The sequence below is a fragment of the Gekko japonicus genome, unplaced genomic scaffold (assembly GCF_001447785.1).
Source record: "Gekko japonicus isolate JY-2015 unplaced genomic scaffold, Gekko_japonicus_V1.1 scaffold1258, whole genome shotgun sequence".
Lineage (NCBI taxonomy): Eukaryota > Metazoa > Chordata > Lepidosauria > Squamata > Gekkonidae > Gekko > Gekko japonicus.
The window spans coordinates 367,187-385,713 of record NW_015176488.1 but is presented as its reverse complement, the minus strand read 5'-3'; the positions used below and the strand labels follow the sequence as shown (position 1 = coordinate 385,713).

At 48.9% G+C, this 18,527-nt stretch overlaps 1 protein-coding gene across 1 annotated transcript in view; it reads right to left on the bottom strand.

Annotated features, from left to right (window-relative positions):
- PLCB4 (phospholipase C beta 4) overlaps positions 1 to 18,527 on the bottom strand; it is a 221,014-nt gene that overhangs the window by 37,347 nt on the left and 165,140 nt on the right. Inside the window, 6 exon segments of the mRNA XM_015427241.1 lie at positions 383 to 547; positions 1,555 to 1,657; positions 8,759 to 8,810; positions 12,723 to 12,847; positions 13,059 to 13,143; positions 15,566 to 15,707. Of these exon segments, the coding sequence (XP_015282727.1) occupies positions 383 to 547; positions 1,555 to 1,657; positions 8,759 to 8,810; positions 12,723 to 12,847; positions 13,059 to 13,143; positions 15,566 to 15,707 (672 nt within the window).

Sequence of the window (18,527 nt, the reverse complement as noted above, 5' to 3'; positions counted from 1 at the left end):
GTCACTCATTCTGAGCAGACCGGATACCTGGAACACACAGGCACAGCCCGGCACGAGACGGCCTCCTCCAAGAGGGAGGAGGAGGAGGAGGAGGAGAGAGCAAGAAGAGGGAAAAGCCAGACAGAAAAAAAATAAAAATTACGTGATAGCGACACGAGTCTCTCTTTATAGGGAAAAAACCCTCCTATGATTAAACCGTAGGCGTAACCATGCCCAAAAACATACCATGGCGCCACTTTGTCCTACAAACAAAGGCAGACTGCTCTAACAAGGCTTGATTCTCACCAATTATCCTGTTTCAGGGTGCTCAGACTCAAGCAGAAACATCCCTCACCATTAAGGCAGCCAAACACAAGCGTATCTTTGGAATACCGCTTCGTACCTTTCGGAACACGAACGATTCTTCATTGTAAACAGGGTTCAGACCATTGTTCATCACCATCCGCGTCCGGAACTCTTTCCGGATCGTGTCTGTAGGCAGGCCGTACATATCCACTTCTACGTAAGTGCCGATTTTTTTGTCCGATAGAAACTGACCGGAAATTACCTTTAAAGGACATTTTTTTGAAAATAAGGAGAGTCCTGAGATTAGAAGCAAACTCTAATACGTTCAAGATGCAGTACTCAACAGATAACCTTAATCAATAGCCAGGGGAGAAAGTGGTCCTTTCAGCTAAATAAGACTATTATCTACTGACATGACAACGAGGATATAAACTAGCAAAACAAACTTCAGGGCAAACTTTATATGACCTTCACTGGATCACATGAAGCTGCATTTTAGTAAGTCAGAACAAAATACAAAGAAAGGGGGAAAAGAAACTTAACCCGAAAAGAATTGAATTAAGCACAAAACGTTTAAGGGAATCAGAATATAAGGGCCCAATAATTCTGTGTATGAACCTGAAGTATAAATATTACAAAATATATTAAAAATTATACATGTATTTATTGCAAATTCAATAAAAACAAACATGGGCCCAAATAATAGCCTCAGTTCAGAATACAATTACACATTAACCCTGACCGAATGCATTTCGGCCAATGGGCCTTCCTCAGGGGTCAATATTGTTAAAGGGTGGCGCCAGACATTACAATAATACAGTCGTTTCTTAAACTTAGACCAAGGTGAGATTGTTTTATAATCTTTATCTGTGACCTGAGGCAGAGAGATAAATCAGAGGCCTCATTCTAGATATCTTGCTGCCATGGTCAGGAACACTTCCCCTTAAATAATGGATCAATTGTGTACCTTTTTCTCCTGGTCAATTTTTTCCAGATGTAGTCTGGCGTCAACAGTAAGGTAACAGCCAGACCGTTCTGCTGCCTTCTGTGACTGGGCATGGCTCACCTGCAGCAGCTCCAGCAAAGATCCCTTTCTCAGTCCTGCCGCTGGAGACCCTTTTACTGGACTAAATCTGGGACCAGATACAAGCCAAGAATGCAGGTCTGCCGTTGAGCAATCCCTCCTCTCTGGTTGCTCTCTGTATATTTGCTATCAAGCTGTACCTGGGCCTCTAGCCAAAGCCATTTGTCATCATGGATGCCCCTTACCTGAACGGAGCATGTCGCTGCAATTACACCGTCTACGGGAGTTTCAGAGAAAGGGTCAAACGTTCGGTCAGGTCTCCGCATAAAATCTGGTTTAAGAAGATACCTTGAATTTCAAAAACAAAAACAAGAACACACACACACCAATGCACAAATAGAAGACATGTTTTTTAGCAGCCACAGCTTCGTACTGAAAATGTGTGGCAGTTGCTGAGCATTCGTTTCAAGACGTACACAGAGAGCCGCTGCCATTTTCACCCACTGAACCATAGAAAATAAAGCTACAGTAATCAGTGCAAGCTGCGTACGTTGTCTGCTAATCATTTCTGACACTTAACTCCTGCACACTGCGTCCCTGGGCACGACGGAGCCACGCACCCCATCTGTGTGCCTCCCCGAGGTTCTCCTGGAGCACTCAGCCTGCCTCGCCCATTGCTTGTCTTTTTTTCAAACCACGCAAGCTAAAGGGAATTTGGGAATTCACCAAGAAGATTTTTAAGAAACGTAATGCCAAGTTACAGGGCTGGCTACGTGACCGGTGTGCACTGCATGTGCCAGGGATCATGCCAAATGTTTCTATTGTTAAAGTTCTTCATCTGAATTATCAACTGTTGTTACAAACTGCATGGCATGAGTCCCTAAGCAGACATGTTTGGTGAGATGAAGGGGGTGCTTTGGCCCATTCTGCATCTAGCATTCGCTCCGCGGTTTTACCAAGCCCACGTTGGAACAGAAATCCCCCTCCACATGGCATGCCCCTTTCACTTCCTTTGGTCTCTCGGCTTTGTGGTACCGTCTGCATAGATTTATGGCCGTTCAGCGGTGACTTTGCAGTCAGTACAGCGTTGGCCCAAGCAGGGTATCTGAATGTGGCTTTGAGCCACATCTTTTTCTGTTCCAGTGTGGCTTTGGTAAAACAACAGAGCGATTTCTGTTCAGTTTGGTGTCGTGGTTAAGTGCAGGCGGACTCTAATCTGGGAGAACCGGGTTTGATCCCCCACTCCTCTACTTGCACCTGGCTGGATGACCTTAGGCAAGCCGTAGTTCTGATAAGAGCTGTTCTTGAAAAAGAGCAGTTTCTGTCAGAGTTCTCTCAGCCCCACCCACCTCACAGGGTGTCTGTCTGTTGTGGGGAGGGGAAGAGAAAGGAGATTGTAAACCGCTCTGAGACTCCAAGTAAAGGGCGGGGTATAGATCCAATCTCTTCTTCTTCTTCTTCTAGATGCAGAACGGGACTCCTGAAAGCTTATACCCTAAAAATCTGGATGGTTAAGTCTGTCTGGAGCGGAAGAAAAAAGCAAGAGTCCAGGAGGACCTCAAAGGCTAACACAATGTGTGGCAGGGGAGGAGCTTTCGTGAGCTACTTTCGTAAGAGCTCCTCCCCTGCCACCGATTGTGTTCGTCTTTCAGGTGCTCCTGGACTCTGGCTCTTTTCTCCTCCTAAAAACCTTGTTGGTCTCTTAAGGTGCAGCTGGACTCAATCTAACGGTTCTACTCCAGACCAACCCGGCTCCCCTCTGGAACTGCGGCCCATTCGACATCTAGCATTCGCTCCGTTGTTTTACCAAACCCACACTGGGACAGAAGAAGATGTGGCTCAAAACCCCATTCAAATACCCCCGGGCCAAGGCTGTACTGACTGCAGCAGAGTCAACCCTGAACGGCCATAAAACGGCCATAAGTCTATGCAGATGGTACCATAAAACCGAGAGATCAAGGGAAGTGAAACCGGCATGCAGTGTGGAGGCTCCCATAAAATCCGACAATCAATCCAAGTGAAAGTGGCATTTCTGTTGCCGCATGGTGGGTTTGCTAAAACAGCGGAGCGAATGCTAGATGCATAATGGGCCTATGCTGTAGCAATGATCCTTCTCAAATATGAGTAGTACCCACCTGACCACAATTTCCCACTCGCATGAAGAAATTTGGTGCACAACAAAGTTTGGGGATGGGGTGGGGGTCGTCTGATATCAGAGATATCTTGTTAACTGATAATCTGCCCAGAACAGACATAATCGCTTCATTCCCCCCCCCCTGCACCCTAGTTATTTCAGGAGTCATTTGTGCAAAGTGTAATACGTTAATGTTTAAATAACAAGACATTCTGAAAGAACCAAAGCATGAAGCACAACTGAGGGAGCTCCTTGCAGATGAATCCCACTTCAGCCTCACCCGGGTGCTGTGAAGAAACCACCACACTGACGGGCCTTGATGCCCAAGGGGCACGGATTGGGGTCACACAGAATCTTTCCATCTGAACTGTACCTCGTATTGTTTGGGCAGGGAGTGCACTGCAAGTACAAAGCTTATGCGCACACAGCTCTGTGCAGACGGACTGATAAACATATGGAGGGGCAGGACTGGATGGCACGACCAATGCTCCCTCTAAGCTGTGGAGTGTTGTGAGCAAGGGTCGTTTCGTAGAAAAAGAGCTAGGGGAACTCATTAGCATAACTCATTAGCATATACCACACCCCCTGACATCACCGGAAGTGTGTCATAAGGCCACACCCCCTGACATCACCGGACGTGTGTCATAAGGCCACACACCCCGCCCCCAACGGTCCCGGCCGCCAGCAGCGGCCTTGCAGCTCCACTGCCGAGCCCCATGAGGGGCCCGGCGGTGGACCTGCAAGGCTGGCGGGAGTGCAAGGAAGCCCCGCGAAGGCCCTCCCTGGCCCCAGGCAGGCAGGGGTGGGGAGAGGCAGGGAGGAAGCAACTTATCCTCCCTCTTCTCCTGCCTCCTCCTGGCTGAATGAGGGCCGGAAGCAGGGGGCGGGGCTTCGTCATGTGCCCCGCCCCCCATACCTCACCCGGGGGAACTGCGATTCCCCCCGAAATGACCTCTGGTTGTGAGGAAAAATTCTACTTCATGAGCTACCGGCATTAAAGTTGTGAGTGAGTGATTTGGCTACTGCATAAAATAGTTTGCTCTGGAGCCATCCTTCCTGAGCTAAGACAGAAATGTGTGAGCCAGAGGCTAAAAAACTGTGAGCTAGCTTAGAGGCTTAACTCAGCTTAGAGGGAACATTGGGCACGACTCCACCCTCCTTGCCCATATGTAACATTCACACAGATACATTCGTCTGCACTAGAGCTATGCCTAAACCACTAGAGTTTTCTACATGGATGATGCACGAACACTTCTCATGCATGACGTGTGACAATCACAGACATGTGAACTGTGCCTACGGGCAAGTTTGTGAGATTGGCGTGGCAACGTCTTCAGCACGCAAGCAGTGCCTGGCCTTCAGTGGACCCTCTCAGCTCCCTCCGTCTCTTTGGTGTTGCTCGCTACGGAGCTCAAGAGTTCCCGGTTCCACAGCTTCCCATTTGGAGAGGGATCTCAAATCACTCTCCACAAATACTTCCTGACAAATGCTCCCTCTAAGGTGTGGAGTCTTGTGAGCAAAAACTCTGCTTTGTGAGCTACTGGCATGAAAGTTCTGAGCGAGCGATTTGGCCGCTGGAGCCCTCCTTCCTGAGCCAAGACAAAAATGAGCCGGAGGCTAAAAAATTGTGAGCTAGCTCACACTAACTCAGCTTAGAGGGAACACTGTTCCTGACTCCCTGCCTGCCTCTCACCACGCTGCGATCGCCTCCACAACATTCAGACTGAACTGGACAAAGGCACCGTGTTCAGGATTGCTCCAAACTGTGCACGAAAACTCTGCTGTCCCCCCTCCCTCCTTATGCATATCAAACAGGACCCTTTCCTGAAACACAAGGAGGAGAGGGGCATTGCAAATTAGTGTCAGGACTGATTTCTCCAAAGTTTCCCCCACGGAACTTAAAGACAAAAAACCTTGGAATCAGAGACCTCTAGTGTCAAATTTTCAGCAAGTGCCTACTGATTAGATTAACTGACATTGTCTGTGCAAAATTGAATTGGACAAGACCTTCCTTGTAGGGGGAATCCCAGCGGCCTACTGCAGAAGCTGCGCCAGCAGAAAGAGGCAGGAATCATATGCCGGTTTAGCCCAAAGCCTTCTGCCGATGAGGCTTCATTTAAAACAGAAGCCGCAATATCGCTTGATGAACAAAACAGATTGGGACCAAAAAAAGCATCCAACAATGGATACTGCGATAGCGTCTTCTTCGGGCAGGGGGGCAACCTGAAGTGAACAAGGATTCAGTTCCCCCCATTCCAGCATGCCAAACGTCACAGATATGGTGCCAATCATTAGCAGAGTAAAGACTGATGAATGAGAACACACTTCTTCGAAGAACCTGTCTGAAAGAGACGAGCACCCAATCCTTGCGTGATTCACTGTTATCCTTCTTCTACCTCTGATTTTCTACTGACGTGCCATTTTCTACCTTGCTACCCATTTGAATTGTCCCAAAAGCGGTGTAAATCAAGGTCAGTCAACCCTGTTTACATGGCAACAATGTACACTGACAATTAAATGAGGGAGGGTGTACATGCATGCATAAGTAAAGGAAGGGTGAACTATTAGTAACTTGTCTACAATCTGTTCTTTCACAATCAGTGAATCAGATTAATGTGTGTGTGTGTGTGTGTGTATAGAGAGAGAGAGAGAGAGAGAGAGAGAGAGAGAGAGAGAGAGAATGGGGAAGATGGTTTTTTATAGACAGTGGCCGCTCCTCTGCTATTTGCCCAATCCCACCATGACAGATAGGAGATAGGAGGTGAAATCCTCCATAAATTGGTCGTTCATCAATGGGCCTACCAACATGCGACTCTCAATTAGAGGTGGCAGACTTCCAGTCATTTTGAAATCATCAGGGGGGTGGGGGTAGAACTATATACCATTTTTTTCCCTGTGAAAAGGCAGGCCTTTGGGGGAAAGGGTATGCATACTTATCAGATCTAAACTTATTTCACTGCTTTACGAACATAAAGTGCCTGACGTATTCAATTCAAAATTAGCAGCTGTCTTGTTGTATCCTGGAATAAAGGTGATCCGGATGAAGAAATTGGAAACATCATGTGCTCAATGGATGTTTTGTTTTGCAATGGACCAAAAAGAAGAGTGACCAAAACAACAACAACAACAGCTCATGCTTTTGCCAGATCTTAGCAACACAACAAATCCTTGGTCCACTGCTGTTACACAAAAAACAGCTCTACAGAATTGTATGTTCAGCATAGTCCCAATACCCTTATAAGTTCTGTGAACAAAATGTGGAATTCACTGCCAGAGGATGCAGTGATGGCCACAGGAATAAACAGCTTGAAAAGAGGATTAGATAGATTCATGGAGGATGAGTCGGTCAATGGCTACGAGCCATGGTGGCTGAGGGGAACCTCCACATCCAGAGTAAGAGTCCAGGAGCACCTTAAAGGCTAACAAAATTTGTGGAAGGGGAGGACCTGTCGTGAGTCACGGCTCACTTCTCCAGATAACTCTTGATCTATCCTTCTAGATCTATCCACCTTCAGAGGCACAAATCCTCTCAATCCCAGAGCCAGGAGGCAACTCAGGGGAAGGCCTTGGGCTCCCGGACCTTTTGTTAGCAGTCCAGAGGAACTGCTGGGTCACAGGGTGAGACGGGAGGCTGGACTAGATGGATTATTGGTCTGACACCCAGCAGGGCTCTTCTGATGTTAAACTTCAGAAACTTTCATTTTACATTTTCTAAACAGGTATTTGTTCTTCCACTCACAGAAGCCTTAAGCCTAAACAAAGGTACCCACCATCCAAGTAGAATGATAAAACTAGAATGATAAAACAACTAGATAAAACAACTAGAATGATAAAACACCACCCAACTAGAATGATAAAAGGGTTGGAACACTTTCCCTATGAAGAAAGGTTAAAATGCTTGGGGCTCTTGAGCTTGGAGAAATGTCGGCTGAGGGGGTGAAACAATTGAGGTTTATCAGATTATGCATGGGATAGAGCAGGTCGAGAAAGAGGTACTTTTCTCCCTTTCTCACAGTACAAGAACTCCTTGTGGGCACTCCATGAAATTGCTGAGCAATCGGGTTAGAACGGATAAAAGGGAGTCCTTCTTCACCCAGAGAGTGATTAACACGTGGAATTCACTGCCACAGGAGGTTGTGGCGGCGGCTACAAGGATGGACGGCTTCAGGAGGGAATTGGACAAACATACAGAGCAGAACCATCAGTGGCTATCAGCTGCATGGGTATAGACAGGGGCAAGGGATGCTCTGTATTCTTGGTGCTGGGGGGGGGCAACGGTGGGAGGGCTTCTAGTGCCCTGGTTCCACTGGCGGACGTCCTGATGGCACCTGGTATTTTTGGCCACAGTGTGACACAGTGGGCCATTGGCCAGATCCAACATTGGCTTCTTTTATGTTCTTATCCCTCCCTTTTGCCTCTTAGTGGGAACTAGCTTTTCACTCATTTTCACCCATTTGGGGGGCCAGATAGGAATTTTTCCTCCTCCAGTGGATTGGCACTAGGCAGGGTGGGTTTCCCACTCGCCTACTCTTCTTGAAAAGGGTAATTGGCAGTCCTCTGGCTTTCCGTAATGCGTAGGTACTGGTTTTTCAAGATGGCGGAAGCAGGGTGGGTCAACTGGCTTGAGTGGTACGCGGTACTGCTTAGGTGAGCACCCTGGGGCATCATTGGGGTGGTGAAGGGCTAACCCTCAGACCAGGCCTGCCCCCCCCCCCGTCTTCATGAACCTGGCGCAGAAAGCCCTTGAGCGGTTTCATTATCCTCAACCCACAGACCCTGCAGCTCGTGGGGCAGGGAGTGGTGCCCCTCTCACATGCACCAGGAAGGTTGGGCAAGAAGGAGCCTCTTCGCTCAAGGCTCGGGAGCCGGGGGGGTGACCTTGCCCACAGATTCGGGGACGGGCGAATAGGGGGACACCGGACTCTTCTGCATCCCACCAACGGCCTGTGCTGGTGGCTAGGTTTGGAATGGGGACTGGTCCGTGGGTGCCGCAGATGCTCTCTGATCCCTGGAACCAAATACATTAAATAATTTTGACCCTGTTCATTAAGCCATCTGGAGGGGGGGTCAGCTCTCCTTAATCTGCATCTGCAGACAACTCTCCTTTTTGTACTTCCCAGGGGCCCTTCCCCTGTCTTCGAGGGACGCAGCGCTACGACTCCTTCCAACTCCTCCTCTCCCCTCTTGGTGTAAGTGAGCCCAGGTCTTTCAGCGGAAACGGAAACTCAGCCTCTGCAACCTTTCCCCACATCAGTGGCACATAATTAAATGTGACAAAGTCTTACATCAAGGTAACAGTTTAAATCATTACTCACCCGCAAGACCCATTATATTCAAATTTCCCCTGATTCAATTGCATTGCTAAATCTGTCGAGAGACAAAAATAGTTTAGTGCCTCGTTGCCCACACCAAGGACTCTGAGCCGTCTTCTTAATCTAGAGGATGCGAGGAGCTCAGACTGGCCAGAGATAGCCAGTTTAACACGAAGTAAAACCCGACAAGCTCAGTGGAAATACTTTATTCTGACAGCTGAGGAGTTTTAATCCCCCCTGAAGTCAAATCTGCATTTTTTTCCAGGTTATGCAATTCCAAAGTCTCACATATTAAGAAATTTGACAGATGGATGACGATGAGCCAGCTTCTATTTCGAGGACTCTTCATTAAAGCAGGATTTAATTTTAATAACATTTACAAGGGTTAAACATCCCAGGATGATGAAAAATTATAAGGAGAACTCTGCAAGCGGACACTGCAGGTCAAACACACTGGTTCACCGCCGCGTATTTTTCAAGCTGTACAGCGATGGTGAAGAGACGCATCTTGCAAAGAGATTCCCACATCCCGAGAGGTCCCCTTCTGAAACAGTCCAGATTTAAGCGAAAAGAGAAGGGCTTAAAATGTCTGCACAGACACAGTTGGCTGCATGGTGGTCCTTCCCACTTCTGGCTCTACGCCATGAAAGTTGATCCCACAAGTAATCCCAGTTTAAGATGCTAGAAAACTTCTTGGCTTTGCTGCTAGAGAATAATATAGCTGTTCTCCACTCATAGAATCACACAGAGTTGGAAGGGGCCCTGCAGGCCATCTAGTCCAACCCCCCCTGCCCCGTGCAGGATCAGCCTAGAGCATCCCTGACAAGGGTTTGTCCAGCCGCTGCTTCAAGACTGCCGGTGAGGAGGGGGAGCTCACCACCTCCCTGGGCAGCCGATTCCTCTCTTGCACAACTCTGACTGTCAATACGTTTTCCCTAAGATCCAGCCGGTACCCTCCTGCCCTTAATTTAAACCCATTATCGTGAGTCCAACCCTCTGCTGCCAACAGGAACAGCTCCCTGCCCTCCTCTAAAGTCCTTTCCGCACTAGACCTTCAATCCTGGCTCAACCCTGTCCCCGAACTCACTTTCTGCACTACACGCAAGTTCACCCCTGTAATTATCTCAGGGTATTTTTTGTTTCCACATTACATCGAGGTCACCCCGGTTTCACCCCACGCCTGTCCCGGGATAAACGGATGCTGTTATAACCAGGGATAAACACAAGGTATTATTGTGTCACGAGTTGAACTCTGATGATAAAACCAGGGACGAGATCCAAGTGCGTAAAGGACCTAAGTCACTCCCAACACTTGGGCTGACTTTCTCCTTTGGCTTATATCTGCCTCCCTTAGCTCAGCACACTCAAACGGCCAGGTCTTAAACGGCAGCACACTGGAAGCAGGGAAAGGCTTTGCTGCCAATCACAAACCACTCCCCAATTCCCGTGCACACATCTCCTGGGCAGACACCACTCCATCAGGTATCTCAGCGTAGGTCACACCCGATCACTTTTAATCTCCCAAATTGGAAAAAAAACATTGGTTTGTTCCAGGAAATCTGATTTCAACAAGAATACAATGGTCCTCCTGTCTGGAAGACATTCTTGCTCTCTAAAAGCTGGCTAAAGAACAAAGACTGGGCAACACTAATGCTCCCTCGAAGCTGTGGAGTCTTGTGAGCAAAAACCCTACTTTGTGAGCTCCTGGCATTAAACGACACTAAAACTACACTACTGGCAAAAAACCCCAACACCATCGGCCCCTTAACTGTTCCTGGCGCCCAATGAGCAAAGGGGGCTGGTGGCACAGTACAGGGCCAAGCCGCACTCTTCGTAGGCCTCGGCACCAAGGGCCCGTGCTGGCAACCCGTAGCCCGCTCAGCAGCTGCGCAGCTCCAAAGAGAGGAACCCACAGACCCCGACACGTGCCCCTGCCTCCTCGAGGCATCAGGTTTCTCGCTTCCCGGCCACGCCCAGTGGCAGAAACCTGTGGCCCTTCAATGAACTGCCTCACAAGCTCCAGCCGATCCGTGTGAGGACCTCAGCGTGGATCCTGCCAACCATTTCCAGGTGCAGAAGGCTCCCAGCCACGGAAGCACCTGGTATCTTTGGCCACCATGTGACACTCTAAAAAATTTAGAGTTGTATCATCCTTCAGTCTATTGACCCAACCCACAACATTCCAGGAAATGAACGTCATAATCTGATCATTGATTTGATGAGTGTGCCGATCTGCGTTGGCTAGTCAATCAAAAGCGATAAAATCAAATTGACCCGTGGCATCATTAAAAACACAGCCATTTTTCGGTTGCATAATTGTTCAAGAGAGGCTTGTTAGCACTTGGGCCATCAGACATTTCTGTATCAGTCGTCAATGTAGTACCAGTCGTTTTCTTATCTGTCTCCACTCCGCTACAACTGTCTTCCTTGCTTTGGGTGTTAATTATAGTCTTAACAGGTATACTCAGATCTGCCAATTTAGTCCTTAGAGTTTCCAATCGATTAACTATCGCATTCTGATCTTCTTCTGGCAATGCTGAATGTGTAACACAGAGTGTAGGACTGGAGGGGCCACTGGCCTGATCCAACATGGGCTTCTCTGATGTTCTTATTCCCCACCTTCCCCCTCCTGCTGCTCCTGGGAAATGGGAGACCCCCACAAATAGCCCGGGAGGATCAGAGGTCTGCCATGAGATGGGGGGGGGGGCTTTGCTTAAATTGTGCCCTCCCCCCGGCAGGTGAAAATTTTAGGTAGAATACAAAGGTCGGGTTAGAACGGATAAGAGGAAGTCCTTCTTCACCCAAAGAGTGATTAACACTTGGAATTCACTGCCACAGGAAGTGGTGGGTGCTACAAGCATGGACGGCTTCAAAAGGGAATTAGATAAGCATATGGAGCAGAGGTCCATCAGTGGCTGTTAGCCACAAGGTATAGATAGGGACTCTGGGGCAAGTGATGCTCTGTCTTCTTGGTGCTTGGGGGGAGGGTCAACAGTGGGAGGGCTTCTAATGTCCTGGCCCCACTGCTGGACCTCCTGATGGCACCTGGTACTTCTGGCCACTGTGGGATACAGAGTGTTGGACTGGATGGGCCTTTGGCCTGATCCAACATTGACATCTCTTATGTTCGTATGTTCTTAAGGTTTTTACTGGGTCATCTACATGGTCAGCGGTTTTCAAATACTGAGTGCGCACACACATAGGGTGGAATACAGAAATGCAGGAAACTTTTTCCCAGTGGCCCTCCGGCATGGTAGATACAACCTTGTTATCAGCGCCGTATAGGGCACAAGGGACCCTCTGAATTTATCTTGTCCACAGAGAGTCAGTTGGCTGCCAACCTCCAGCTGGGGCCTGGAGGCCTTCCGGGATGACCACTGGTTTCCAGGCTACAGAGACTAGCTCCCTGGGAACAGAGAGCAGCTTTGGGGGCAGTCTTTATGGAAACACATCTCTGCTGGGCTCCCGTCTGTCCTCCGCCCCCAAATTTCCGGGAATTTCCCAAACTGGAGTTGGCAACCTCAGCTGACTCCCCTGCCTTCTTGTCCGGTCCCCCCATCATGCATTAATCCAACTGCTACAGCTTTCTGGGATGGAAACAAACAAGCATCGAGAGAAAGCACAGCTCCCTTCCCACACAACACTGTCACCCCTCCGATCACTTGACTTTAGAAGTCGCACACGTGGATTCTTCTCGAAAAGTGACTCATCTCAAGGTGCTCCTTGGGTAGAAATTTTACGGCTATCGCAATGGCGAGCCTTTGTGTCTGGCGTCAGTCCTGCAGAGAAACTGGCCTGCACAAATGTCTACGCATTTCGGTTTATTTCCTGCCTAATCCGACACACATTTTCATGTTTCATCACGTGACTGGAACCCTCCTCATACGCCCAGAGCAAAATGGTTGCATCTGCTGCAGCTCGCCCGCGCAAGCTGCCCATCTTGGATTCAGCGGACCCGTCTGCCTACCTGGGGTCTGATAGTTGAGCGAGACCATCTGGCACCCAGCGTTCCAGAAAATCTGAGGCATGTAATTGCTGGAATCCACTCTGCCTCCCTTTGGGTATATCCGACTCATCTGCCGTTTATTGTAGCTGTGTTATTTGTTAAGGAAAATGAAATAACTGAGCAACCTACAGACTTGAATGATCGTTCGCTCGCGCCTTTATTTTCCATCTTACAAACCATTAGCAACATACAACTATATGTCATTAAAAAAAGAATACCCTCGGACCATGCAACCGCCTCCTCGGTGGAGAAGCCTCAAAACCACCGTTAAACCCCCTCGCTCCAGTGCAAGGATACTTCACAAACTCGATGGCGTGTGTTTTCAAATAACCGAGCCCGACAGACTCGTTAAAAGAGGACATGTTGTAGTGAATGTTGCGCTCTAAAAAAAAACAACAGTAAAATCACCATCTTTGGTAAATCTGTGGAAGCCAAGTGCTATTTATTAATTACATTTAGAGTTGACCCCATTTTACATCCAACATGGTAGCCAAGGCAGCGTACACAGAACTGCCAGGAAACTTTGGTTAGGAGGTGATAAAGCTACCAGAGGTTCTTCTTTTTGTGGAACTAGGCATGCCCAGTTAAGAGTTGTGGTGGTGTGAAATCTGCAGTACTCGTTTTCAGGGGGGAAACATGCAGCACTACAAGGAAAACTCAGAGGTTTACGACACGTTACTGAAGAAGGAAGAATTAACTAGCGGTGCCAGTGCTGCGTGAGCCACGATTCTCCACAGGGCCCGGCAGATATCCAAATCCTCGTAATTTGGTGCCTCCGTGTGGGCAAAGGATGAAATGCAATGTGGGAAGTGTCACGTTAGAAGCGATACAGGCCCCCCCCCCCTTTCGTTAACAGAAAGGAACATTAGGCTCGATTCTGCATCCAGCATTCGCTCCACATTGTCTCAACACTGAGGAAAAGGTGCAGCTCAAACCCACGTTCAAATACCCCGGGGGGGCAATGCTGTACTGACTGCAAAGTCACTCCTGAATGGCCATAAATCTATGCAGAAGGTACCATAAAACCCGATTGTCAAAGAAAGTGGAAGCAGCATGCCATGCAGAGGAGAATTTCTGTTCCAAGGTGGGTTGAGTAAAACGACGGAGGGAAAAGCCAATGCAAAATCACCCATTAGACAGGGACTTCTCAACTTTCTAGGGTGGGGTGAGGAGGTAAAGGTAAAGGTTCCCTTGCTCGAAAGCCAGTCGAATCCGACTCTAGGGTTGCGGTGCTCATCTCCACTTTCAAGCCGAGGAGCCAGCGCTGTCCGAAGACATTTCCGTGGTCATGTGGCCGGCATGACTAAATGCCGAGGCGGACGGAACACTGTTACCTTCCCACCGAAGTGGTACCTATTTATCTACTTGCAGTTTCATGCTTGTGAACTGCTAGGCTGGCAGGAGCCGGGGCCAGAGATGGGAGCTCCCTCTGTCACACGGCACTCGGGTCTCGAACAGCCAAACTACAGACCTTCTGGTCTGCAACTCAGTGTCTTAACCACTGAGCCACCATGGCCATGGGGCTAAACCTGGTCCAGGACCACACTTAGTTATTTATATTGTTATTTAAACACGAAACTGTTTATCTTTTCAAAACCATATGCCAACGGAAATTAATCATGTGGTTTTTAAAAAATACATTTTTCCCCACTCGTAATAGTCTGAAACTCAGTCAAAGAAAGAAGATTCTGGGAGAGGAAAGATGACGTGAGCTCCTTCGCTGAGACAATCCGAGTGACTGTTTCGTTTGTGTACGAAGGGAAATGCTTCCTCCCCCCTCTCTCTGTGCCTCTGATCACCACCCCACGGAGCAGGTGAGGCTGAAGAGTCCGTGGCTGGCCCAGAGTCCCAGAGCACGCTTCGTGGCCACGTGGGGGATTGGAACTCTGGACTCCCTAGTCTCGGACGAGCCTTCTGACACCACTCGCATCCTGGATACTCAACATGAATCTCCAAATGCATCTCGGAATCCACAGTAAACGCCGGAAATCACGGGAGCGTTTGTTTGCTCAAAGCAGGTTCCATGGCTGCAGAATCCCCTCACTTCCTATATTTGATGAACCGACTGTATCCCCCCCCCATGTGCAGATGTAAAGGTAAAGGTAAAGGTTCCCTTGCTCGAAAGCCAGTCGAATCCGACTCTAGGGCTGCGGTGCTCATTTCTGTTTCCAAGCCGAAGAGCCAGCGCTGTCCGAAGACGTTTCTGTGGTCGTGTGGCCGGCATGACTAAACACCAAGGCGCACGGAGCGCTGTTACCTTCCCACCGAAGTGGTACCTATTTATCTACTTGCAATTTCTTGCTTTCGAACTGCTAGGTTGGCAGGAGCTGGAACTAGAGATGGGAGCTCACTCCGTCACGTGGCATACTCGGGTATCGAACTGCTGAACTACTGACCTTCCGCAGCCTGCAGTTCAGCGTCTTAACCACTTGAGCCACCGCAGCTCCTTTTTGTGCAGACGTACAGAGACAAAAAAACAGCTATTCCCATCTCTTCCATTTCCTGTTCTCTAAAGCTGCAGGTCTCAGGACACCCACATCCCCGCACCTTCCAGCATTTGAGGCACAGGCCTCTTCTCCCCCCCCCCCACATGGCTAAAGACAGAAACATCCCCCCCTCTGCCCCCCCCATTTTGTTGTTGTTCAGTCGCACAGTCGAGTCCGACTCTTCGTGACCCCATGGACCACACGATGCCAGGCCCTTCTGTCTTCTGTCCTCTGGAGTTTACGACCCTGATATTGGATACTCATTTTTTAAACAACAGAATATAAATCTGACATGAACTGAACAACTTTTTAGGTTACCTTCCGCTACAGCAAAACCTTGGAATTTAACCGGTTGAGCGTAGTTGATTAGCGTTGACAGGTAGGGGTGGATATTCGTTGTGGCACCGACGTATTTGTAAGAGGCCATCCACGCTTGCTCATCTTCCGCTGTTATGACACCCTGGAAGCACATTTCGACAAACGTATCAGTCAGTGGCACCATTCCCCCCGACTGGCAATAATTTCGAAGGATGAACTGTGTCTAAATTTCTACAAGCAAGCAGAAATGGAAAGTGGCACAGATGAGGCCTATTCTAGTCATGACACGAGCACCTGATGCTGACGCAGCTTATGGAACAGATCTATAGCGACACACCACAAGGACCTCGACCGGGCATTCTCTGTCTTCTGACTACAATACACAAGCCCGGCAACCCAGGACGCCCTACTGTCTTAGGCCTGGGCACCATCACCGTGGGGGGGGGGGGTCTGGATACACGGACTCCACGCTCAGAGGTCAGACCCTGTGCCACTGATGCCACCAGTAATGTGTGTGACACCACAGACTTCCTGAGAAAAAATACAATCTGTTGGCAATCTTCCAGGGAACACTGTGTTGGCCACCATGGATGTTGAGTCTCTAGACACAAATCCCCACAAGCCACCAGGAACGCCATCTCTGACAACACCACGGCCGATCTCGCGACCAGGCAGAGAATCTCACTTGCAGGATCTACAACAGATGTTTCTGGAATTACAGCACCCACCTGATGTAGTAAGGAAACAGATCAACAAAGCCAGAATTATACCAAGGGATAACCTCCTACAAGATAGGCCCAAACAAAGCAACAAACAGAACACCACTGGCCATCACATACAGACCATACGCTGGTGGTCACACAAAGCTCAGACTGGTTCAATGCATCATTAGTGATCTACAACCAATGGTGCTTCTCTCTCACAGGCATCGGGAGGCAAACCTTTTCTTTCCTCACCTTCAGCAACAACTCACCTACAATAAAGCACTTCCTAGCAAGGGTACAGAATCTGGGCCTAGGGCCCAAAATAAACCACGATGCCAACTCTGCCCATGTTCAAGTCGGATGTTGCGTCATTGTGGGTGAGGAGTTGTTTGAGACTGAGGGGCTGTCCTTGTGCAAGAAAAGCAGAGAAAGTACTGAAACCATCAGCAGGTTTGATATTAATGCTTACCACCATCAAATTACTCTGAAATACAATTTAATTTTTGAATAAATAAATTTTAACGATTTAAAGTAAGGTTCCGATAAAGGAGAATACTTCTCCGGAAAACTCTGTTCTCCTTGGCTTTTGACCTTGAATGCCAGAAGTTCGGCCTTACAGTGACAGTGTTTCCTTTTTCTAAAAAAAACGAATTAACACCAAAATAAAGCCAAATAGCAGTGAATATTTAAAAACAAAACAGAAGAAAGTTTCTACAGGCAGCTGCGTTCAGTAGCCAGCGGCCTCCTCCTTCCTGTTTGGATCTGCCTGCAGTTACAGAGGTTGGCCAGGAGGCGGAGTTCTGCCAGGGGGCTGCCCTAGATTGTGGTCACAGCCAGGGGTCATGGAACCCTCGCTCGCACCCGGCACGAGACCCAAGGAAACCAAGCCCTGCTCGGAGCCCCTGGTTGGCTGGTCCCATGGCTCTGCTGCCTGGCTGGGGTGCAAAGTAGCCGTTTCTGCAGCCCACCTCACACTCAATGGGGCAGCGGGTGAGGAAGTGCGCCCCCTCCCGGATCCACGCCTTCTGCAGTGTGCACGGCCACGCTGGGCACCAAAAGGCTTTGCACCGCCCCACAGCTTCCACACAGTGGCACTCTCAGCTTCAGGGAATCTTTTGCCATAATTGAGCCCAGTCAAATCAAAGGCAGCCAATATTCAACTGTTAATTCGGTGACAACTCCGGAGCAACAGCGCATGTCTTTTTCAACCCTCTGACTGCAGATATTTAATTTTTCTTTCCTTTTCAGTTATCAAAAAATCATCGCAAAGTGTGTCCTGGAACAATACGCAACAAGGTGCCCTTCCAATGGCCATCGAGAGCCAGAGACCACTTCCGTTCACAGCCTTCTTTAGTGTAAATATTTTATTTCAATTCCCAGACCATAGAATCATAGAGTTGGAAGGGGACTCCAGAGTCATCTAGTCCAACCCCCTGCACAAGGCAGGAAATTCACAAACACCTCCCCCTCCACACCCGCCGTGACCCCTGTTCCATGCCCAGAAGATGACGGAAAAACCTCCAGGATTGCTTCCTGACCCCAAAGGGGCCATCAGCATTTCCCTGTGCGCGTAAGAAAGGGCCACGAGAACTAAGCCCTGAGGCAACTCTTCCCGCCCGCCCTCTCCTGCTCTGCCTAATGTGCAGGGTGGGTGGCTGCAAGGGGACCTGCTAAAGGAACAGAGGAAGCCTCCCTGGAGACGGGCAGCTTCCGAGGCTTGCAAAGCAAAGAGACCCCCCCTCCCCCTCCCCAATACCTCGTCCCTCTCAAGCAGTGCCTTTTGTCACACGGACCCGTTACAGTTCTCCTTCCTGCCCTAATAAAGGCGTAACTTTCATAACCCTTTGAATATCCTGACAGGAGCCAAACCCATGAACAAATGGCAATGAAGCACAGATAAAGACGGCTGCATCCTACGTCACAAAAGGACTGGTTTCATGAGGCTGTTTCTAACAGGATGACTGGTCAAAACAGATCCAAACGAGCACAGGGGTTAGCATGTAGGGCCAGAATTCCCACTCTGCCAGGGAAGTTGGCTGGGCGACCTGGGGCCGGCCACCCCCTCAGAGCCTCACCGATCTTGCAGGGTTGTTGTGATGTTCAAGGAAGAAGAACTGTGCATGCCGCCCTGAATTCTTTGGGCAGGGCAAAAATGTCATAAGATGGACAGACCAAAGCCCGGAACACAGAATGAGATCATATATAGAAGGAAAGAACAGGCTCTCAGACTTAATATGCAATGATTTACTTTCGCATTC